This window comes from Labeo rohita, chromosome 25 (assembly GCF_022985175.1).
Source record: "Labeo rohita strain BAU-BD-2019 chromosome 25, IGBB_LRoh.1.0, whole genome shotgun sequence".
Taxonomy (NCBI): Eukaryota; Metazoa; Chordata; class Actinopteri; order Cypriniformes; family Cyprinidae; genus Labeo; species Labeo rohita.
In genome coordinates this window covers 15,681,364-15,706,288 of record NC_066893.1, presented here as the reverse complement: position 1 = coordinate 15,706,288, position 24,925 = coordinate 15,681,364, and the positions used below count along the sequence as shown (strand labels likewise).

Genomic DNA, 24,925 nt, shown 5'->3' with positions numbered 1-24,925 from the left:
AGTAATTAAAAAAAATGTAGCAGGGCAATATTTTGTCACCATATAATGGCAAAATATAAAGCATTTTATTCAAAATCACTACTTCAGCAAAGGGTGTTTGGGAACTTTATTGAACCTTCAATACATTTCAATACAGTTCTCTCAGTAAGGGTGATTATGAACATATTCTATAATGTGTTTGAGACCAAGCCAGGTCTCCTCTGCAGTGGGGATGATCTGTTCGGCAGGCAGCAGGAATCCATAGAAGCCGGTATCGCGCAGCTCAAAGGCATAGGAATATTTGATGCCAATATTGTAGGTCCAATCGATGCTTCCACCACTTGCTTGGTCTGAAATAAAACAGGCCAATAATCATAATCAGAAAACAGTCAGAAGCCATATGTGACCCTGGATCACAAAATCAGTCATAAGGGTCAATTTTTTGAAATTGAGATTTATACATTATCTGAAAACTGAATGTTAACCGAGATAGATCTATTTGAATCTGAGGGTGCAAAAAAATCTAAATATTGAAATTAAAAAAAATAAATTTCTGTAAAGCTGTCCAAATGAAGTTCTTAGCAATGCATATTACCAATCAGAAATTAAGTTTTGATATATTAATGGTAGGGAAGTAATTATGACCCATACTATTGCTACAAAATATACCTGTGCTACTTATGACTGGTTTTGTGTTCCAGGGTCACATATCTTGGTACTCAGAATATGCAATCTACTTACAGATAATCTTGCAGATGCTTCCAACTTGGTATCTGGTGTTATAGAGGGAGGTGAGTTCTTGGATCGCAGCTGTGCCAACAGAATGCTACAATAAATGAAAAAAACAATACAAAATATTAACAAAAAAAGTGTTATTAAAGCAAGATGAATTTATAATAAATAAATACATCTGAAAATGCGATCATATAAGACAAACCAGAGTGTAAATAATTTAAATGAAAATATATGAATTGACTTACAAGCTCAGACATGTCAGGAACATCTGTGCATTGGTAACCATAGGGATACATTAAGAGTTGGGAGTAAGCGTGTACGGAGATGAAGGATTTGAAATTGCCGTGGCCTGTGATGAGGTCCACAACATTTTTGACTTCGACCTCAGAGTTGGCATAGGGTCCGTGGTAGGAGTCGGAACAGGGGTCCTTGCTGGCTCCAGGACCTGGGAGAACATGTCTATAGTGACTGTATATGGGAAAAAATGGTGCACTTTTGCAACAAGACAGAAAGATGATATCTACATACCACCAAAACCAGCATCCCAGTTCCTGTTGGGATCAACACCACGGCAGGAGGAGCCAGAGTTCACAGAGCGAGTTTTACGCCACATACGGTTCTGAATGTAGAGGCGCAAATGTCATTAGTGATGTCATGTTTAATTCAATTCAAAGTTGTATTAAAAAGTGTTACACTCAAAATTACATATTAAAAAGTAACAGCGCCTCAAAATGTTAAATACAATACATTTAATGCAGATTCGCTTTATGTTTTGGACTTCTACATTTGTACGTTTTTGAACAATAATTCTAAAATTGTGTGAAATGTCATTGAAAATTGCATGTAATGACACCATACACCAGAATTTATTTTTTTGTTTGATACGAAACTACTTTTAACTAAAGATTTTATGGTTTATTGACTTTTCCAACATCATTACAGGTACTTAAAGACTTTTGTCATTAAGGAACACTAATTTTGCTGTTACAATGAAATGTGACCCTGGACCACAAAACCAGTCAATTTTTTGAAGTTTTGGATTAATACATCATCTGAAAGCAAAATAAATAAGCTTTCCACTGATGTATGTTGGGTAAGATAGGACAATATTTGGCCAACTATTTGAAAATCTGGAATCTGAGTGTGAGAAAACTTTAAAATACTGAGAAAATCACCTTTAAAGTTGTCCAAATGAAGTTCTTAGCAATGCATATTACTATTAAAAAATTAAGTTTATATGTATTTACAGTAGGAAATTTATGAAATATCTTCATGAAACATGATATTTACTTAATATTCTAATGATTTTTGGCATAAAAGAAAAATCTATCATTTAGACCCACACAATGTATTTTTATTAATTTTGCCTTGCCAAAATGAATAAATTGACTAACCTAAAGCAAATGAAACCTAAAAATAAAAATAAAAATAAATCTGAAATAAAAATAAAACTAAATAGCAATGTTTATTTAAAAAAAGTAATGACAAAAATGCATAAGAAAAAACTTAAATGAAAACCAAAAAATATAAAAAATAAAGACTACATCAAAAATTTGGGATCAAGATATTTTTTTTTATAAAGAATGCATTTATTTGATTAAAAACAGAATAAAAACAGTAATATTGTAAAATATTATTGCAATTTAAGACTGTGGTTTTCTATTTTAATATACTTTAAAATGTAATTTATTTCTGTGATGCAAAGCTGAATTTTAACATCATTACTCTAGTTTTCGGTGTCACATGATCCTACAGAAAACATTCTAATATGCTGATTTATTATCAATGTTACAAACAGTTGTGCTGCTTAGTAATTCATCCAAGAATCCTAAAGAAAGTATCATAGGTTTCAAAAAAATATTAAACAGCAAAACTGTTTCCAACATTGATAATAAATCAGCATATTAGAATCATTTCTGAAGGATCATGCGACACTGAAGACTTGAGTAATGGCTGATGAAAATTCAGCTTTGCATCAATAAATTATATTTTAATGTATAAGTACCTTAAAATAGAAAAGTGTTATTTTAAATTGCAATAATATTTCATAATATTACTTGATCAAACTTTGATGAGCATAAGAAAGTTCTTAAAAAAAAAAAAACATAAAAAAATCTGACTAATCCCAAACGTTTGAATGGCAGTGTATAATACTAAAATAATACCACAAGGGAATCAAAAAACCCTCGGACTCCAAGATGTTAACCATTTTGCAAACTCTAAGTATTTTTCTTTCTCTAAATTGAGAGTGTAGGGCTGTCGCAAAGGCAGGTGTGTTTGCTCAGGAGTCTGCACATCTATTTTAGTGCTATCAGTGCCAGTCTCCCCAAAAAAGCTGTCAACAAGTTTGTTCAACAGCAGGTAACTTACACTTGTGTGAGTAAAAACATATCCATCAGGGTTGGTCACAATCGTCAAGTAGATATCCATTTGACCAAGGACAGAGGTCACGGAGGGATCAACACCATAGTCTGAAGCAATCTAAAGAAACAAAACAATAATTATCCCACAACTTTAAAATAATTTTTGTCACATAGCCATTCATTCATTAATCTTACCTTGTTGGCAATCCACACAGCAGAAGCCTGAGTAACCCACTCCCTGGAATGGATTCCAGCATCAATCCAGATCGCTGGTCGGTTCACACCACCCGTGCTGAACTGGAATCAGTGCAAGTAGATTACAAACCTGTGTTCACAATCATATAATCTGCACTGTATCAGGCTTTACCTTCAGGGCATACATGGGACGGTTCTCATAGGAGTTGCCGATGTTCAGTTTAGTGATCAGGTTAGGGTGACTTGCAACAAGAGTGTCCATAAAACTGTAAAGCTGAAGTGAATATTCAGATATTTGTTAATGGTAAAAAAGCTTATCATCATTCTTATATCATGCACATTGTGTTCTAGTCCATATACTTACAGTGTCCAGGTCATGATAAGCACCAAAGTTGAAGTTCTTGGTACTGCGCTCCATCTTTGCATTACTAACCATCTCTGCTTTCTCCTTCTCCAAAAGTTCCTGAGACACAGACATTGATCTAACTGACACATTTTGCACAGGCTGATCATGTATATGGACTTTTTGATCTGCATTTTACACACCTGCACATTGCTGATCATGACAGTGAAAGGGATGTTGTTTTCTTTGAGGAAATCTTTGACAGCATACAGTCTGGCATGAGGCACACGGATATCAACAGGTCGTTCGGTAGAGACCCCATGGGTCCAGAAATCCAGCTGCAGGATTGCATATATGCAATAAAAAAAAAAAATGTAGGTGTTCAAGTGAAAACTGAAATTTGTCAGCAGATATAAAACTGTCATACCCCAGAATTCACAACATCCTCTTCCAGCTCTTTCAAAATCTGAATGTGGTCTTCAGATTCTGCATGGATTCTGAGAACTTGGTCTCTATTAAAACAGAAAAAAGACAACTGGAACATTTTGAACAAGAAACAAGGCTGACATGTGGCAGTAAGCCATAAAAGAATAAAAAAAGTATCTAAACTTACCCATTGAATAGCTCCTCGCAGTGAACTGCAGCAAGGAGCGCAAAGATTGCTAGATAGAGTCTCATGTTCTTCTGTTCTGGGAACGATCTCTACTGTAGGTCTCTTTCATATAGAGTAGCTTTTATACACTCACAGACATGTGTTAAGTTCTCAGTAATATTAGTGCTGACTGATGCAAGTTACCGTGACTGTTAAGCAACAAAAAATGTGTATCTCTTCCAGGTGAAAGTTGCTGCAAATTTCTCAGGGCTTCTAAAATTAGGTGGGAGACAAATCAAAAGGGGACACAGTTTAAAGGGATAGTTCATCCAAAAATGAAAATGTTGTCATCATTTACTCACTCTCCAGTAGGGCTGGAAAATATGGCCAAAAAATTATCACAGTCATTTTTTTTCCATATCAGTCGATATCAAATTCTTATTTCTTTCAAGTTTAAAGGCAGATTTTTGCTAGAATGTGAAAGTTGTAAAAACCAGACGGTTAAATGTGACTTTAAACTATTCTTTATGGTCAGAACATGACAAACACGTCATGTTTTTTAATTCTTCAGACTTTTTAAAGTCATTTTTCCTTAACAATATAAATATCTTAATAGAAAAAAAATTATTTCTTAGTTTTCAATGTTTTAATAAGTAATACTGTTTGAAATCAAGAATCAGGTTTGCGTTACCTGATAATATTAACATTAATAATAATAATAGAAAAAAAAATGTCTCTTAAAAATACAGATGTAGATTTATGTTCATTATCAAACTCAGTAATATCTGTAAAAATGGTTGCAACCTCATTTTTATATGGTGAAATTTAATTATTCTGACTGTTTGAGTTTTATTTAAATTAACCATTGTTCTTCCATAGTACCATCCAGATATCATGATAATAAGTTAAAACCACGAATACAGCACCTCAATACCATGGTAAAAATTTAATATGGTTCTTGTATGAAAAACAGTAGTCTAAATACGTTTAACAGAAATGTTTCATCTGGCTGAATTCAAGCACTTCACATTGGCGCCATTTAGTGACCGAGACTCATAAACATCATATCGAACATTTATCGAACTCTTGTTATGGTTTATCGAGGAAATTCATATCGCGTGATAATTATCGTTATCGATTTAACCCACAGCCCTACACTCAAATTCTTCCAAACCTGTGTGAGTTTGATTTCCATATTATTACAGAAGCCAGTAACTGTTTGGCTACCAAGATATTTCTTCAAAATATCTTATTTTGTCTTCAACAGAAGAATGAAATTCAGACAGGCTTGGAACAACATGAGGGTGAGTAAACCTTTTTTGGTTGAACTATCCCTTTAAGTTTGTTCACAAGTTAGCAGGCTGTTAAATGAGTGGTTTTGAGGAAACAAAAAAGTTACTGGAATTGCAAAATTCAAGTAGTTGTGTGTTAAATTATTGTAAGTACCACAAATGCTCAGGCTCTGACTTTGCATTTTGTCACAGAATAAAGTACAAAACACACCAAGGACTTCTTCCTTAAATAGTTAAATAGCGTCCCTGTGGTTACATTCAAAAAGCTTTCACCATCAGGAGGAGTAGAACTGCTCAGCTGGATTCAGAATTTGAGAGTATGGAAACAACACATCATGAATTATGGGAGGTATTAACACTTTAACACCCTCACACCCCCTTATTTTTTCTTTAAAAGAACGTCACGACTGTGAGTAAATAAATAATGAGAGAACTGTCATTTTGGGTGAACTATTCCTTTAAGACCAGTATTGGTTGGAAACATTCAACATCAAGAAAACATTAAGTAGGCCTGTTATACTGTTAGTCTATTATAGATTTTATATATTTAGATATAGATTTATCACAAATATACTACCAGTCAAAAAAGTTTTGGAACAGTAAGATTTTAAATGTTTGGTTTTGTTTGGTTTTAAAGTCTCTTCTGCTCAACAAACCTGCATTTATTTGATTCAAAGTACAGCAAAACTTACTATTTAAAATAATGTCTTTCTATTTGAATATATTTTAAAATGTAATTTATTCCTGTGATTTCAAAGCTGAATTTTTAGCATCATTACTCCAGTCACATGATCCTTCAAACATCTTTCTAATATTCTGCTCGTTTGCTGCTCGGAAAACATTTATTATTATGTTGAAAACAGCAGAGAAGAATTTTTTCAGCTTTATTATCGATCAAAATTATCAATTTAAAGCACCCTTGCTAAATAAAAGTGTTAATTTCAATAACGTCTTTCCAAAAAAAGAAAAAAAAAAAAAATTTGATAAATGCGGATCTTCCTATTCATCAGAAAAATGTTTTAAATATTGATAATAAAAATGATAAAAGTAATAAAAATAAAAATGTTTCTTGAACAGCAAATCAGCATATTAAAATGATTTCTGAAGGATCATGTGACATTCAAGACTGGACAAATGGTGCTGGAAATTTAGATTTGATCACAGGAATAAAATACATTTTAAAATATATTCAAATAGAAAGCAGTTATTTTACATAGTAAAAATATTAAACAATATTACTGTTTTTCACTGGATTTTGGATCAAATAAATGCAGGCTTAATAAGCAAAAGAGACTTCATTAAAAAAACATTACAAATTTTACTGTTCAAAAACGTTTGACTGGCAGTGTATATCACAGACATTTTATTGTGTGTTTAAAACATCAAGACAATTAATGGGAAGCTAGTCATTCTAAGAGGTGCCAAAAAGACAAAAAGATTTGACCCAAAAATACTGATATTTATTTTTTGTTAAAACCTTGAACACTGACCATCACAAAATGGCTCTGAGAAATTTTGTTTGTTATTTTTTAAAAAGTTGACTGAAGAGATTTAAAACAGAGATTTAGGAACTAACAGATTCACCAACTGAGTTATTTCAGACAACACACAGCGTATTATTTGAAATGAGACACGTTAGTATATAGTATAGTATATCCTTTGGGAGCTTTACTGAAGCTTTAGTGCATTTTTACTCAGTAAGGGTGATCACAAACATATTTCATAATGTATCTGAGAGCAAACCACGTCTCCCTTGCAGTGGAAACGATCTGGTCAGCAGGCAGGAGGAATCCGTATTCGCCAGTGTCACGCAACTCAAAAGCATAAGAATATTTGATGCCACGTAGGTAAGCCCAGTCAACACTTGTACCACTAGCTTGTTCTGAAACAAAACATGCATTTTGCAATAATGAGACCACTTTCGAATCCTGGATATTATATAGATATCATAACACCTTTACAAAACAAGAATGACACAGCATAGGCCTTTTAATATGATCTGTAAATGGTTGTTTTAAAAACTGTTCACTGATTCTCTGGGAAACCTCAAATGTTTCTTTTATGGCATCCCAAAAAAACAACAACACTGCAATCTATATTTTTAAATGTAATATTCCATGTCTTGGTAAAAGGTTCAAACAGATGCACTTCCACAATCCACTTACCATTAACGTGAAAGATGCTTCCAACTTTATAAACGGTGCCATGCCAGGAATTGAGGGCTTTGTTTGCTTGTATGGCCGCATCATGCTAGAAAAATATCACTGTGAGATCATAAATCAAACAAGATTCAGAAGAAGACCAAAAAGGTTTATGGGAGTAGAGCTGCTTACTATTTCAGGCCAGTCAGGAGCATCTAAGCCGATGTAACCATACGGATACATTAAGAGCTGCATGTAAGAGTGGAGGGTTATGAAGGATTTAAAGTTGGCGTGTTTCATGATAAAATTTGCAATGTTTTTCACTTCAATCTCAGATTGAGCAAATGGACCACGGTAGTTTTCAGCGCAGGGGTCATCGCTTGCTCCAGGGCCTGGAGAAAATGTAGACACATTCAAAAAGGCAAAAGGGTCTCTTGGAACAAGAGAAAACGACAATATGAACATACCACCGAATACAGCATCCCAGTTTCTGTTGAGGTCAACACCAAGGCAGCTGGGGATAGAGGTCATAGACCGACTCTTAGACCAGAAACGGTGAAGCGGCTGAGGTAATGTGAATAAGTCATGTTAATTAGCAATATATGCAATTATAAAGGGGCTTCTACAAAATTATTTGTATTTTATGCAAGTCAATGAATGACTGCTTACACTGAAATAGTGGTGAGTGAAGACATATCCATCAGGATTGGCCACAATCATCAAGTAAATATCCATCTGACTTAGGATGCTGGGCACAGGGGCACGGTTTTCCTTAAAATCTGTCGCAATCTAAAAATAAAAAAATTCAGTTCTGAATGTTAAAAAGATTGGTTTCCTAACTTTATGTTATTAAGGGCTAGAATTAATGCAACACAAACCGTCTTCTGGCGTTAAAATAGTCAGGATTTACTAAAGACATGCAGTGAGAAATTAGCACTGAAAAGGTGTGAACAGTCATTTTTGTGCAGGACCTAATTTAATATGCATTTGTAGGAGTTTCCTCTTCCAAATGCTAAATTTATGGGAGGAGAGTATTAAAATGAATCACGCAACGTGATTTACTAATGTTTGCGCTCATCAAGTTACTGGTATTTGTGCCATTATTTAACGCTCTAAAAAGCTTGTCTTGAAGCAGGCAGTAATTTGCACTGCTCTTGGTAGACTGCGCTGGTCATTATGGAAATTATTTGGCTGTGTTCTTTAACGTGCACATTGTCAGTAAATCACATGCACAAATTTTCCCCTCCCATCAGTGCTTTTATGGAATTGCGCTCTAATGCTAATTTGCCCTGTTTAGTGAATCTGGCCCTTTAGACTTTTATTCACCCCAGAAGAACTATTTTTTCTTATTTCAGATTTAGCTGAATCTGTAATTGTCTTGAGACTGTTTTATCAACTTGTTAGTCTCTACTTGTTTTTTCAGCACATTCACCCAATGTTCAAACACTAAACAGTCATGTTTTGGTTATTCTGAAATCAAGTTAAGACATATGAATACTATACTAATATACTACTACTAGTACTACTATAAACTATTTTCAGAGTTCACTGTTGCTGCACAAACTCCCTTTGCATAAAATCAAATAAATTGACGAGGTGTCTATTTACGCTAAGTGCAAACAGCCCGCCTTGTTGGCAGAGGCTATTTACACTAACACCGCACACCAATGTGTGATTGGGCTAATCAACATTACAAAAGACGGTTGTTGATCATCAACTCCAGTGGTGCAGAGGATAGTTCTACTCTTTTTGATGTGATCAACCTGGGTTCAAATCCAACTTCTGGCACCTTTTTAAATTTCATAACTTATCAGAAAGGCATTTATTTTCAATAAAAACTAAGGAAATAATTTAAAAGTTGAAAAAAGTATTGGTTAGGTATAGGTGTAGGGAGGGTGTATTGTCCCAATAAGGAAGCATTTATTTAATAAACTGAATTAAAACTATAATTTACACTCAACATGTAATTACTGTTTTAATGTACTACAATACTGAGGTGCAAATGATTGCGTATATTTGCAATAAGTATTACAAATAGCAAAAAATCCTGCTATTTTAACAGTGTAAATAGAATCTATAGCTATTTGCACTTAGTGCAAATAGAACCCATTGTTATTTGCTCTTAGTGTAAATAGCATCTCTTGCTAAGAAAATATGCTATTTTCACTTATTGTAAATAGCATCCAATTAGTGCAAATAGCTGCTGTCATGAATTAAAATAAATATTTAAAAAAAAAAAAATGAAATAAAAAATAGGAAATTACATCAAATAAACTCAAGCAAATGCTAATTGTCTAATTCTCCAACAACCTCTCTTACCTGGTTAGCAAGCCACACTGCAGTAGCATGAGAAATCCATTCTCTCGCATGGATTCCTGCATCAATCCACACTGCAGGTCTTTTTACTCCACCAGTGCTGAACTGAATGCATTGTTAATACACTCAAAATCAGATAGTGGTATGTAGATATTAGTCTGAGTTTATAATAATATGATCTGTTTACCTTCAGGACATACATGGGACGGTTCTCATAAGTGCTGCCAATCTTCACTTTAGAGATCAGTTTAGAGTGATTTACAAGGGTATCCATAAAATTGTAAATCTGAAATGAGTAATAAAAAAAATCTGATGTTTTAAAGTTATAAATATGGTTGTGCATAGATTTTTGCAAAGGTCAGTACACATACTTACAGTCTCCAGGTCATGATATGCAGCAAAGTTGAAGTTCTTGGTCTTGCGTTCCATTTCTGCATTGCGAACCATTTCTTCTCTCTCTCTGACCAAAAGTTTCTGAGAAACAAAAAAACTTTACTTTTAAATGCATTACTGAAAAATCACAACTATTGGAATTTATAGAATTATAATCAATGGGCCTCACTCATGAAACACAAGCAGAATGGATTTTTGTGTAAATTGTTTGTAAAGCTGTTCTGACATAAACTTTCGAATTCATGAAAATGTTTGCATTTTCAAAGCGTTAGCTGGTACGAAAGAAATGTACACCTGATGACAGTGAATTTTGATGCACTGCCATAATATGTATTACACCGACCAACAACTGAACAACAGTTAATATTGCTGGTTACTTTTATATTCAGTAATATTCTTCAAAAAGAGATACTAGTAATACATTACTACAGTGGATCACAGCAACTAAAGTGTCTCAGCTGGAAAAACTGCCACCAAAGCATTCTAGAGCGCCACCATCTGGCCGTTTTCAGAAGAGCACCTGGCATTTTTTCAACTGGCTAAATTGACCTATTGGCATTTTTTGTATTTTTGCAATATACTGGAGCCAAACCTGAGAAGATCCAGAATATTCCACTGTGTCCTGATGTAGTTGTAATTCATAGGCGGGGATTATGCTAACTGATCCTTTGCAAAAACCCGCCCTCCTTAGTTACTGTTGCTATTTCCGATAAACAATGCCACTCAACAAAACACATTCTCACGCAGTGAAAAAGACATCACGGAGCAAAGAGGAAACTGACAACACACCGACAGACAAGTTTCTTCTGGTATGAAACAAGGGGCCTGTACCATGATGGTAGTTGAACAAATTCAGAGTTACAGGATTAGTTTTGAGTTGACAAAACCAGTTTGTGGAGCACGTGCACATGAATAAAGGTTAAAGTTTAAGTTAAGTTAAAGTTTTGCTAAAGGTTAAGTGATTGAGATTAAGGGAATATGATGAATTTAAATGCATTTACAATGAAAAAATTACTTGTTCATGAAAGAGGACAAATAAAAGAAATGATCTTGCTCTACCAGTGCAGTCACAAGTGTAACTTAAGTTAGTTTATATAGTTGAAAATATACAGCAATAAAGACTCGAACATGTAAGGTCACATGTGGTCACAAGTTCACTCCCAGAACAAAAATTTACAGATAATTTACTTACCCCTCTTATTTATTTTACTAGTGACCTTTAATTTGGAGCAAGAGAAACTGGGGGAGTGAATTTTGTGTTAGACTTGTGTTAGTTTGCTCACATCTGATTGGTCGGATGTCAGTTTTAGATCTCTAACCCAGAACATAACCTGCCCTGGAGCAGGTTAGCCATGGAGTGCAAGTTACTATGGCAATGAACGCGCTAAAAGCCAAGCCACTTTCATGGTACCTAAAACCCAGGATTGGTGCAAACTAAACTGAAACTTACCTGGCTAACCAGCTAATCCGGCTTCATGATACAGGCCCCTGTTCTATTTAAAATGTTGTAATTTTTTAAGAAATTCAAACAATATAATCAATACATACAATGTTTCAAGCTTAAGTCCACCGAAGTTAAACTACTTTGTTGTTTGTTGGATAGAATGGTGGATTTCGCGTTATGACTGGTCAGATCGCCTGTCAATCAAGCTCTTTGCAAAGGGTTAATTGTGAATGAGTGTGTCTGCATACCCTATTTACAAATGATTCGAATTCATTAACATACACACATTTAACTATCAAACCTGTGGTTTATGACACGTTTGTGAATCCGGAGAAGAGTTTTCGTAAAAGTCTGTTTCACAAGCAAATTACTTCGAATTTATTCACATATTTACAAAAGTTTCACGAATGAGGCCCAATGACTGATCTTCTGCAACAAATTGTGCAAAGGCTAACAATCTAATTTTGTATTTAGATTTTTGTAAATAACGCACCTGCACATTGCTGATCATGACAGTGAAAGAGATGTTATTTTCCTTGAGGAAGTTCTTGACAGTGTACGAACTGGAGTAAGGCACACGGATGTCAACAGGTCGTTCAGTAGAGACTGCATGGGTCCAGAAATCCAACTGTAGGATCACATAATATATATATATATATATATATATATATATTCCAGTATCTGACAGAATTCCATGTCATATTGCACATGTGATCAAGTTAAAACATGTCAGCAGGGATTTAACAGATACCCCAGAATCCACGTCCCTTTCCAACTCCTTCAAAATCTGAATGTGGTCTTCAGATTCTGCATGGATTCTGAGAACTTGGTCTCTATGAAGAAAGAAAAAAAGACAGAACATTTTGAACATGAAAAAAGGCTGAAATAGGGTAATAAGGCATAAAAGAACAGGACGTATCAAAACTTACCCATTGAATAGCTCCTCACAGTGAACTGCAGCAAGGAGTGCAAAGACTGCTACATAGAGTCTCATGTTTTCCCGTTCTGGCAATGATCTCTGCTGTAGGTTTCTATCATGTAGAGATCTCTTACACGCTCAGAAACTGTTTAAGTTTTATGTTTAAGCGACACCCTTGAACTTCCTTTAGTACATTCAGAGAACTGCTCTAGGTTGAAGCCCGAGGTGTAAAGTCAACTGGATGGTGTGAGCACACAGTTTTTCCCCTTTCCTTTCGTGCTATTTTTGATCATAAGAAAATGTACAGTTGGATCCTTTCCTTAGGGATGGATCTTTTAAATCAGGTGACATGGAAAGTGTCAGTTCCATGGTAAATGACATTTGGGAAGAACCATTGTAGGAGCACTGATACATGAAAGTGTTAGTGAAACCAATACTGGGACAAGGAACCAAAAAAACCTAACTAAAAAGAAAAACATTGATTCTCAGCTTCCCACATTCCAACCAGTAACTAACAGGACCAGATTTTAGGACAATACTCAAAAGTCTCTAACTTTGGACCCCACACATGATACAGTAAAAGGGTGAGGGAATGCTACTGACCCCCATTAAATATAATGGGATAAGCCTGAACACGTCAAAAAAAAAAAAAAAAAAAAAAAACTCGAAAAAGAACTAAAAACAATTATACAAAAGCATGTGAGGAATACTGCAAATTACTCATAGATCTTCCTCATTCAGTGTAATTCATGAACACACGTTCAAATAACATGAACACAAAACAGGCTAAATCAATTGGAATCACAACATAAATTATCTCAAAATTGATATTTTGTTTCTGAAACTGTTGTGCATTTATTTTTCCCTTCTGTGCTGATCGTGTTAACTGGGCCATAACCTCTTCCTGTTGAGTTTGACACCTCAAACTGCTGATGAAAGTATGCCAGACCTCTCAATGGTAACCAACTCTATAAGCGACATACAGAGCGCTTGTAAAAACACATTGTAATATCCACTCGAACCCTAAAATCCTAAGAAGGCGAAGGGCATCGCACCACTGATACATGATCACTTACAACAAGGTATTAGTGGAAAAATAACATTTGTTGTCTTATAACATTTTACCCATAAGTAAATGGGTATAGTTAACCTTTTTAGGGGTGCCAAAAAGACTTGAGGTTGAACAAGACAAAACTCAGCAGATTTGACCCTAAAAATACTGAGATTTATTTGTTTAAAGGGGTCATCGGATGCCCATTTTCCACAAGTTGATATGATTCTTTAAGGTCTTAATGAAAAGTCTATAATATACTTTGGTTAAAAATTCTCAATGGTGTCGGTGCCAATTGCCTTGTGGTCAGTGTGCCGACATATAGCACAGCTGTGCTCGCGAGGTTGGACTGTTACAGCTGATCTGAGGTAAGACGTTCATGTCAATCAACTATTGTGTGAGCGGTCTTTGTCGGTGTGACGCCACAACGACAGGCATCTGAGAACAGCTTAATTTGAAAAAGGGGATATTATTGTTACAGATTAATTAAAAACCACTGCATCGATTTTTATTGTTATAGGATAGATGTGTACATACACTGCCAACACACATTAATGTTCAAACAACATGAAAAAGTGAACTTTGCATCCGATGATCCCTTTAAAAAAAAAAAATCAATGGCTATAAAAGTGTTTTTTAGAAATTTGAACACTAACCATTACAAAATGGATTTGAGAAATTTGTGTGCATTGCGAAAAAAGTAGTTGACTGCAGTAATTTATGAAATAATCGTTTCTCCTGTAAAAAAAAAATCCAGTAGATAAAGTATTGGAGATGAATTCTGACCTTTTATCAAAAGTATTTTGGATAATGTTGAAGCATGATATATATTAAATTACAAGTTTCATGGCATATACCCTCTGGGATGTTTATTGTGGCTTCAGTTCTCTCAGTAAGGGTGATCACAAACATATTGCATAATGTATCTGAGAGCATACCACGTCTCCCTTGCAGTGGAAACGATCTGGTCGGCAGGCAGGAGGAATCCATATTCGCCAGTGTCACGCAACTCAAAAGCAAAGGCATATTTGATGCCACGTAGGTAAGCCCAGTCAACACTTGCACCACTAGCTTGTTCTGAAACAAAACATTAAAATTTTGCAATACTGAGACCACTTTTTCAAACAAACACATCAACATCTTCAATGCCTTGAGGGTGAGTCAGATTTTCATGTTTGTTTCACAATCCACTTACCAATAGTATGGAAGATGCTTCCAACTTTATAAACGGTGCCATGCCAGGAATTGAGGGCTTTGTTTGCTTGTGTGGCCACATCATGCTAGGAAAAAAAACACATAAAAAATAACTCTGTGAGATCATAAAATAAACAAGATTCAGAAGATGCCCATTGAAGGTTTATGGGAGTAGATTTGCTTACAAGTTCAGTCCGGTCAGGAGCATCTGTGCCGACGTAGCCGTAGGGATACATTAAGAGCTGCATATAAGCGTGGAGGCTCATGAAGGATTTGAAGTTGCCGTGGTCCATGATAAAATTTGCAATGTTTTTCACTTCAATCTCAGATTGAGCAGATGGACCACGGTAGTCTTCAGCACAGGGGTCATCGCTTGCTCCAGGACCTGGAGAAAATGTAGACACATTCAATAAAACAAAGTCATTCAGATCAGTTGCAACAACAGAAATTGACAGTATGAACATACCACTGAATTCAGCATCCCAGTTTCTGTTGAGGTCAACACCGTGGCATTTGGGGTTTGAGGTCGCAGACCGACTCTTGCGCCAAAAACGGTAAAACTCCTGAGGTAAGGTTAAATAGAGATGTTCATTAGCAATATATGCAATTGCAAAAGCTTTTTAAAATGTATTTGTGCTCTACACAAATAACTGCTTACACTGAGAGAGCGGTGGGTGAAGACATATCCATCAGGATTGGCCACAATCATCAAATAAATATCCATCTGACTAAGGATGCTGGGCACAGGGGCACGGTTTTCCTTAAAGTCTGTGGCAATCTACAAAGTGAAAGTTCAGAATGTTAAAAAGATACAAAAAAATAAAAATAATAATAACATATAACATGTGACCCTGGACCACAAAACCAGTGTTTAGTAGCACGGGTTTGTGGCAATATTCAAAAATACATTGCATGGTCAAAATTGTCAATTTTTCTTTTATGCCAAAAATCATTAGGATATGAAGTAAAGATCATGTTCTATGAAGATATTTTGTAAATTTTAAGCCGTAAATATATCAAAACTCATTTTCATTTTTTGATTAGTAATATACATAGTTAAGAATTTAATTTGGACAACTTTAAAGGCGATTTTCTCAATATTTTGATTTTATTGCACCCTCAGATTCCAGATTTTCAAATAGTTGTATTTCGGCCACATATTGCCCTATGCTAACAAACCATACATCAATGGAAAGCTTAATTGACCCTTATGACTGGTTTTGCGGTCCAAGGTCACAAATGAGGTACATAGAAGTACATAAAAAATAAATAATTAAAAATAATAAAATAAAAAATCTTGCTAAAATTTTCTCTTTCTGAAAATTCAAAAATAAATAAATAACATAATGACAAACAGATTCAAACAAACACTAAATGTATAATGAATTAACAATCTCACTTACCCGGTCAGCAAGCCACACTGCAGTAGCGTGAGAAATCCACTCCCTCGCATGGATTCCAGCATCAATCCAGATTGCAGGTTTTTTCTCTCCTCCAGTGCTGAACTGGATGCATTGTAAATATACAAAAAATCAGATAGATATCTGCCTGTAATCTGGGTTTATAATCAAATGATCTGTTTACCTTCAAGACATACATGGGACGGTTCTCATAAGTGCTGCCAATATTCACTTTAGAGATCAGATTAGAGTGATCTGCAACCAGGGTGTCCATAAAATTGTAAATCTGAAAGGAATTTTTAAAAAAAATCTCAGATTGGTGTTTAGTTTTAGATTATAAATATGGTTTTGCAAAAGTACATGTACTTACAGTCTCAAGGTCATGATAAGCAGCAAAGTTCAAGCTTTTGGTCTTACGTTCCATTTCTGCATTGCCAAGCATTTCTTCTCTCTCTCTCTCCAAAAGTTCCTGAGAAACAGAAAAACTTTGGTATTACTGAAAAAACACAGCTATTGGAATTTATAGGATTGTAATCAATGGCTGATCTCTTCTTCTACAAATTGTGCAAAGGCTAATAATATTATTTGCATATAGATTTTTGTAAATAACTCACCTGCACATTGTTGATCATGACAGTGAAAGGGATGTTGTTTTCCTTGAGGAAGTTCTTGAGAGCATACAGTCTGGCGTGAGGCACACGGATGTCAACGGGTCGCTCAGTAGAAACGGCATGGGTCCAGAAATCCAGCTATAGGTTCACACAAAATATATTACACAATCTGAGAGATTTCTATGTCATATTGCATGTGCAATAAAACGAAAGCTAAAACATGTCAGCAAGGATTTAACAGATACCCCAGAATCAACATCTCTTTGCAGCTCCTTCAAAATCTGAATGTGGTCCTCAGATTCTGCATGGATTCTGAGAACTTGACCTCTATTAAAAAAGACAATTAGACATTTTTAACAAGAACCAAGGCTGACATATGGCAATAAGCCATAAAAGAATTGTAGTATCTGAACATACCCATTAAAAAGCTCCTTGCAGTGAACTGCAGCCAGGAGTGCGAAAACTGCTAGATAGACTCTCATGTTCTGGGAATGAACTCTACGGTAATTCTCTTTCATGGAAAGCTTCTCTTATATACTCACAGACATATGTTGAGTTCTCAGTAATATCAGTGCTGATGCAGCTAACTTTTGTACGTACATCTGCTCCAGGTGTGCATTGCTTTATGTTTCTCAGTGGGGAAAAAGGCATTATTAACTTAAATATATATAGCATAAGTTGGTTTTTAATCACTGACAATCAAATGCTGTATTAGACTTTTAGAAGTCATTCAGAAATGTCTATAGAAAAAAAGTAGGGTAGCTAATATAAAACATAGCATGTGGCCCAACATTGAAAAAAAATCAACTTTTACCATAATATTTAGAATTAGACGTTTAAAAGGATTAAATATATTTTCCTACAGTTGTTCACAATTGCACATTTCAGAAATTAATAACCTAGACCAAGCAGTAAGTCATTTTGAGGTATGTTTGAAGTCAGTTCAAACAAACAACACAACGAGACGTGGGCGGAGCCTTCACTCGGACGTGACGACGCTTTAAATCACGTGACGCCTTCATCCTTGTCAGCTGACGCTTTGCGGAACTGTAGTTTAGTCCTGCAGATTTTAGTAATATAGATAAAGTAGTGGATATTTTAGTTTAGTAGTTCCAAAGTTAGTCTTAAATCTTTCCTCTGATAAATCTCTCTTTAGATCAAAGTCAGTGCCTTAAAAACATTAGCCATGGCGCTCAGCGATGCCGCGGTACAGAAACAGGTAAGAAAAGCAGTTAACAAGTTTATAAAGTAGCTTCAGAAGTTATATTTTTAATTAACCGTTATATTTCAGATCAGGAAACTATAGAAATGTGTTATAAGGCTCATTACACGAATACGGTGCACGTTTGGATTTCCATGGCTTATAACGAAACATTACAGTCTCAAATCTAACTTTATACTGTATATGTACGGTATAAACATTTATAAACTAATATCTAATAAAAAAAAAAAGGCATAATCTGAACTGATATTTAGATAATTGTCGTAAACTATTTTTTAAATATGTGGAAATGTCTCATTACTTTTAAATCTTTTAAAGTCAGCTATCATAATGCTAACTTGATGTTTTTTATTATATTTGTTATAAATTATATACTATTTGTAGGGTGTCCTTAAATGTTGTATTATATGAGTAATATGTATTACTCATAGCTAGACATCTCTTTATATTCCATTCACTTTGAGGAGTACAAATGCACCTTCTCAAATCTAGATTTTGTATGAATTAATATTCTGTGAGTGTTCAGTGCTGTGTATTATGAAGCCAAAAGAGAAAATCTTTGTCCTTCAGTTGTCCATCACACATCCATGTACTTTCCCAACTTCACTGATGCAACAATTTCAGTTTCATTTCCCCATCGGTTTCTACCCTCATCCCCTTTTATTTCATTACGTCATTTTAATAAAGGATCAAAGGGGCTTGGAAACTCTTACATTGCAATTTAACCTTGCTTTGCTCTTTTTCTGACACTGATCTCCTTGCGTTTCTTTAGATCAAACACATGATGGCCTTTATTGAGCAGGAAGCCAGTGAGAAGGCAGAAGAAATAGATGCAAAGGTAAAGTATAAATGCAAAGATTAGCAAAAGTGCATGAATATGGTCTGAATTTGTCTAGAGCATTATGTATATTGTGGCTTGCAGGCAGAAGAAGAGTTTAATATCGAAAAGGGACGACTGGTACAGACTCAGAGGTTGAAGATAATGGAGTACTATGAGAAGAAAGAGAAACAGATTGAACAACAGAAGAAAATGTGAGTTTGAGTTCTTTAAAGGGATAGTTTACCCAAAAATGAAAATTATGTTATTAATCACTCACCCTCATGATGTTCCTGAAAGACCTTTGTTCATCTTTGAAACACAAATTAAGATATTTTTGAGGAAATCCGAGAGCTTTCTGCATAGACAACGGTAGTACGGCAACGGTAGTACTCCATTCAAGGCCCAGAAAGGTAGTAAGGACATCATTAAAATACCTTTCGTTGCTGTCTGTGCAGGGTCAGAAAGCTCTCGGATTTCATCAAAAATATCTTAATTTGTGTTCTGAAGATGAACAAATGTCCTACTGGTTTGAAACGACATGAGGGTGAGTAATTATGACGGAATTTTCATTTTTGGGTGAACTATCCCTTTAAATTTTTAACCCGAGTCCTTCAGATTATTAATGTGTCTGTGCAAATCCACAGCCAAATGTCAAATTTGATGAACCAGGCCAGACTAAAGGTACTCAAAGCCCGTGATGACATGGTTAAGGTATGATGGTTGTGTGATTTTGCCATTTTTGTAGTCTGTACTTTTATAGAATTGCAAGAAATCTCACCTCCGTCTTCCTCATGTGATTCTTTGCAGGATCTTCTTAACGAAGCACAAAAACAGCTTGCCGACATTGCTAAAAAACCAAATGAATACCCAAAACTGCTGGAGGGGCTGGTGTTACAGGTCAGTTGATTTCTATTTTAAAGGTATAGTATAAAAATGAAAATTCTGCCTTTAATTACTCACCCTCATGTTGTTCCAAACCCGTAAGACCTTTGTTCATCTTTGGAACACAAATTAAGATATTATTGATGAAATCTGATTACTTTCCATGTCAGCAACAACACGCGCATGCATCATGTTACTCTCATTAACACGCTTTGATTGACATGGAAAAGAAGAAATTGTTTAATAAAGTTGTTATTTAAAATATTCTCGTAGCTTCATAAAATTAAGGTTGAACCACTGATGTCACATGGCATGAGGGTGAATTAATGACAGAAATTAATTTTTTTTTTTTTAATAAACTATCCTTTTTATTCAAAAAAATCCTGAAAAAAAGTATCACGTGTGCCAAAAAATATTAAGCAGCACAACTGTTTCCAATATTGATAATAAATCATAATAGGATCTCAGAATGATTTCTGAGGGATCATGTGACACTGAAGACTGTGGTAATGATGCTGAAAATTCAGCTTTGCTACCACAGAAATAAATTATATTTTAAAAGGAGAAGTCCACTTCCAGAACAAAGATTTACAGATAATGTACTCACCCCCTTGTCAACCAAGATGTTCATGTCTTTCTTTCTTCAGTCTTAAAGAAATTGTTTTTTGAGGAAAACATTTCAGGATTTTTCTCCATATAATGGACTGATATGGTGCCCCGAGTTTGAACTGCCAAAATGCTAACGAAACGATCAGTTATTTTCATAAACAACTTTTTAATGTCATCTTGTCTTACTCTGCCTGAACTTTGTTTTTTTCTGGTTCATGACAGTTAGGGCATGTCGAAAAACTCCCGTCTCGTGTTCTCCCTCAACTTCACAATTGTCCTATATCTAAAATAAATACACTACCGTTCAAAAGTTTGGGGTCAGTACATTTTTATTGTTTTTTTTTTTTTTTTTTTTTTTTTTAAGAAATTAATACTTTTATTCACCAAGGATGTATTAAGTTAATAATTAAAAGTTTATTAAAAGTTAATAATAAATAATTTACATTGTTATAAAATATTTATATTTTGAATAAACACTGTACTTTTTAAACTTGTTATTCATGAAAGAATCGTGAAAAAAAAAAAAAAAAAAAAAAAAAAAAATTACAGGTTCCAAAAAATATTTGGCAGCACAACTGTTAATATTATCCAACATTGATCATTCTAATAATAAATCCGCATATTAGAATGATTTCTGAAGGATCATGTGACAATTAAGACTGGAGTAACAGCTGATAAAAATTCAGCTTTTCATCACAGGAATAAATTCTATTTTAAAGTATGTTAAAATAAAAAACATTATTTTATATTGTAAAAACATTTTGCAATATTACTGTTTTTTTTTTTTTTTTATCAAATAAATGCAGCCTTGATGAGCATAAGAGACTTCTTTAAAGACTATTACAAGTCTTACTGACCCCAAACTTTTGAACGGTAGTGTATATAATGTCCTATATATTTGGAAGTTCAAACTTGGGGCACCATATCAGTCCATTATATGGAGAAAGATCCTGAAATGTTTTCCTCAAAAAACATAATTTCTTTACGACTGAAGAAAGAAAGAAAGACATGAACAACTTGGATGACAAGGGGGTGAGTATATTATCTGTAAATTTTTGTTCTGGAAGTGGACTTCTCCTTTAAAAGTCTATTCAAATAGAAAACCATTACTTTAAAATGTAGTCATATTTTACAATATTATTTTATTTTACTGTATTTCCTTAATGAGCATAAGAGATATTTCTAATTAATAACATATTTTATTACCATTTCTTTTTGCCTCAGGGATTTTATCAGCTGCTGGAGCCAAAGGTTATAATTCGGTGCAGGAAGGAAGATGTAGCGATGGTGCAGGTGAGCTCTATTCACCATCAATCTTATCCTGCCCTTATTATGCCATTTTTAAGATTCCTAATATTGCTTTAGGAGTCTCTTCCAATAGGTCAGACAACACTAGTTTTCTCAAAATATGCATTTAATATCACCTCATTTGTCAGCGATTCTCAAGTGATTCAGATTCTCCAAACCCCTCCTTTCCGTGAGCCTACTCTGCTCTGATTGGTCAGATAGCCCAGTCTGTTATGATTGGTCTACTGCGTACAGCATATATAAGAAACATCTATTTATTTATCATACTTACAGGTTGTGATTCAGTGGAGCCAGCTGGTCCAAATAAACTGGGTACTGAGCCATTTTTTAAGAGCAAGCGTTTTGAAAATCCTGCGCTGATTAGAGAAACATTCGTCAATAAAATTACATGTTTGAGAGAGGGTTATGTTTGTAGCCGGCCAACGTAGAAATAGGTGGGCATTATGTGATGTGTAGCCATCATGGAAGTAGGATTCGAATTACTGAGGACTCATTTCGGCAGATTGTTTACATTTACATACAGCTACATTACATATGAAAAACAATATTTAAAATGGCATCATGGGGCACTTTAAAGATGTTGTTATACCTGTTCATTATAGGCTGCTGTTAAGAAAAACATCCCCATCTACAAAGAAACAGTAAAGAGTAATATTGAAGTGCGCATCGACGAGAACAACTTCCTGCACCCTGACATGTAAGATCACTTACACACTCTTCTTAGGAAAGGCTCATTTATACATAATTAGATGTGTTAATTGTTTATGTTTGGCATCCTCAGCTCGGGAGGTGTTGAAGTCTACAACGCCGATGGCAAAATCAAAGTGTCCAACACACTGGAAAGCAGACTGGACCTTCTAGCACAACAGGTAGAGAATCCAATCACAGTGTAGAACAGGAAGAAACAGGAAAAAACAGGCCCGGCTCCACGGGGGGGGGGGGCCAGGGTGGGTACATACATAGCCTAACAGCCAATCACAAAATTGGAGCGATATTCAGTTAAGCTACATTTTTATTTCCCCCCACCCCCCCCCTTTTTTTTTTTTTTACTGCTTGCACCCCGAAACAATATTGTATATAGTTTTCGTGCTATCAATATGCAGTATGCGCTGTTTGCTTTCACTTTTGATTTCGTGATTAACGCACACTCTGCCTAAAGGATATTTGTCATTGACCACGGCAAACAAAGTAAATATTACATGACTGGTTAAACGATTGCAGAAATGTTATTTATTTTAAGGCTTTAAAGTGTAGTTAACATTATGTTGCTTAACATTATGTATCTTGGAAATGAGCTGGCAGCAGAAATCACACAGAACAAAACGAAATGTTATCATTTCTTATTGAGTAAACGATTAAAAAAATTAATAATGCAATTGAAAACATAAGGCCATTGATAAGACATATAAAAACAACTAATGAAATTAATTATTATTCATAAGGATTCGTTTTTAGGTGTCATCAGTATGTCAGTATTGTACATTTAAATGCTGTACAGTAAATATGTCAGTAATTGTACATTTGGTGTCTGGAAAAACGTAAGTAGGCTAAATGTACGTTTTATAGAACCACTTTTTACGTAAAATACATACGAATTATCATGAGATCACGTTGGTACAGCAGATGCTCTCAGCTTAGAATTGTAGCGTATGTTTTCCAACTGAACTAAATGATTTTTATTTCTATAAATATCAGTGCATGACCATACACTGTGTAACACCAACTACCCCAGGTGAAAAAAAAAAAGTGCAGTTCCTTAATGTAAAGTGCTCTATTTTCACAAACTAATTTTGTACTTAATATACTAAAAATTATTCTTTAGTAAGATAATCTTAAGAACATCTAGTGTACTCGGCTGTGCTATTTTGAGACACTATGAATAGGTCCTATAGACTAAAACACACTATCTCTGTATTAAAATAATGCATGTAGTTACCACTACACCCCCCTCTCCCCCTCCACACACACAACCCACCCCGGGCCCACCTCGAATATCACTTGGCCCACCCTTCATCTCATTTCTGGAGCCGGGCTTGGGATAAAACCTGATTTATGGGATCTTTGTTGTATTCAGGCTCTCATACTCTTTGCTTTTCTGCTCACAGATGATGCCTGAGATCAGAGTGCAGCTGTTTGGTGCCAACCAAAACCGCAAGTTCATGGACTAATAGTCTGTTACACAATGTGCCAAAGTGGTAGAACGGTGAAATTTAAAGCCTTGATAAAGTGATGAGGAGGTTTGATGGGAAGTTTTATTTTTTTTAAAGGTCAATGTGGATTTTCCTGAAGTAAAAAAAAAAAAATCAGGAAATTCAACCGATCATGTTTCAACTACTTATTGCGTTCTCTCTTTTCCTTTGAATGTTTTTGCTGTTTCTCTTGAAAAAGCAAGCCAAAAAAAAGTGTTCACAATGAAAGGCTTATCATGTGTGCTTATGTTACCTTATATCTCTCCTTTGAGTGTTTATTTAACGCTTTCTGTTTGAATATCATGTCATCTGTAGGGAAAGTGGACACCTGACATCTCAGCCTGTTTGAACAAAAGCTTTAAGCACTCTGGAATTTACATTGTCATTGGCTTGAATGTTGTTAGCTAAGCTAGCAACCTAACAGGTTTTCCCTGGAACAGGGGAAACCTCATTTGATGTCTTAAAAATACAGATGACTCTGTGCCCGTCTGTGTTTTCATTTGTAGTACAACTGCATTATACTACAGAGAAATAAATCAAATATATTTTATTTATATTTTGAAGCATTTCTGTGCCCATTACAGTATAAACAAAACATTGCTTGTTGGTTACATCAAGTCATAAATCTGACAGAGGCTTGAAGATGCTACATATCCCTCAAACATTAAAAACACGCTGCCCTCTTGTGGAATTCAAATATATGAGATGCAAATTAGCATCAGTTGTGGTTTACAAACAATGTTTTGCATAATCAAATGACTCCAGACCATGTTTTTAAAGAAACTTTAAAATACAAAATCTCTTCATCGGACAGATTTAATAAGCAGAGATGCCTATATCAGTCTTGCATATTGAAACGTACAGATTGCTTGTTGGTTATTACAATTATTTAGTATAACATATGAAGCCTCTGAGATATTTTTTTCT

At 34.8% G+C, this 24,925-nt stretch overlaps 2 protein-coding genes across 4 annotated transcripts; one reads left to right on the top strand and one right to left on the bottom strand.

Moving 5' to 3' along the window:
- Window positions 1-91: 91 nt before the first annotated feature.
- On the bottom strand, window positions 92-17,924 carry cpa4 (carboxypeptidase A4). 3 transcript variants are annotated; one of them, XM_051099926.1, is made up of 11 exons: window positions 17,386-17,524; window positions 17,214-17,295; window positions 3,819-3,953; window positions 3,637-3,735; window positions 3,445-3,546; window positions 3,273-3,374; window positions 3,085-3,195; window positions 1,243-1,333; window positions 960-1,159; window positions 721-805; window positions 92-329 (listed from the first exon to the last, which is right to left on the bottom strand). In XM_051099926.1, exons 1-11 carry the CDS (start codon window positions 17,484-17,486, stop codon window positions 142-144), a joined length of 1,296 nt encoding a protein of 431 aa, XP_050955883.1. In that variant the 5' UTR covers window positions 17,487-17,524; the 3' UTR covers window positions 92-141. The 3 variants fall into 3 exon arrangements, with proteins under 3 accessions (XP_050955883.1, XP_050955884.1, XP_050955881.1); XM_051099927.1 differs by lacking the exons at window positions 17,214-17,295; window positions 17,386-17,524 and adding exons at window positions 4,043-4,127; window positions 4,229-4,393; XM_051099924.1 differs by lacking the exons at window positions 92-329; window positions 721-805; window positions 960-1,159; ... (4 more) ...; window positions 3,637-3,735; window positions 3,819-3,953 and adding exons at window positions 14,616-14,840; window positions 14,959-15,043; window positions 15,143-15,342; ... (4 more) ...; window positions 16,728-16,826; window positions 16,972-17,106 and having other exon boundaries at window positions 17,386-17,924.
- A 73-nt stretch (window positions 17,925-17,997) lies between these two features.
- atp6v1e1a (ATPase H+ transporting V1 subunit E1a) lies at window positions 17,998-24,552 on the top strand. The gene is made up of 9 exons (XM_051099934.1): window positions 17,998-18,187; window positions 18,963-19,028; window positions 19,113-19,222; window positions 19,655-19,721; window positions 19,818-19,907; window positions 21,726-21,794; window positions 22,412-22,506; window positions 22,591-22,678; window positions 23,915-24,552. Exons 1-9 carry the CDS (start codon window positions 18,155-18,157, stop codon window positions 23,975-23,977), a joined length of 681 nt encoding a protein of 226 aa, XP_050955891.1. The 5' UTR covers window positions 17,998-18,154; the 3' UTR covers window positions 23,978-24,552.
- Window positions 24,553-24,925: the final 373 nt, after the last annotated feature.

Bases quoted from the DNA above. Each gene is read 5' to 3' on its own strand.
- cpa4 (XM_051099924.1), bottom strand. From the start codon at position 17,486: ATGAAAGAGAATTACCGTAGAGTTCATTCCCAGAACATGAGAGTCTAT. The intron at 17,107-17,213 runs GTATCTGTTAAA...GTGAACCTATAG, and splicing joins AAAGAGATGTTGATTCTGGG to CTGGATTTCTGGACCCATGC. The intron at 15,343-15,423 runs GTATGTTCATAC...CATTTTCTCCAG, and splicing joins CTGGGATGCTGAATTCAGTG to GTCCTGGAGCAAGCGATGAC.
- atp6v1e1a (XM_051099934.1), top strand. From the start codon at position 18,155: ATGGCGCTCAGCGATGCCGCGGTACAGAAACAG. The intron at 21,795-22,411 runs GTGAGCTCTATT...TGTTCATTATAG, and splicing joins AAGATGTAGCGATGGTGCAG to GCTGCTGTTAAGAAAAACAT. The intron at 22,679-23,914 runs GTAGAGAATCCA...TTCTGCTCACAG, and splicing joins TGGACCTTCTAGCACAACAG to ATGATGCCTGAGATCAGAGT.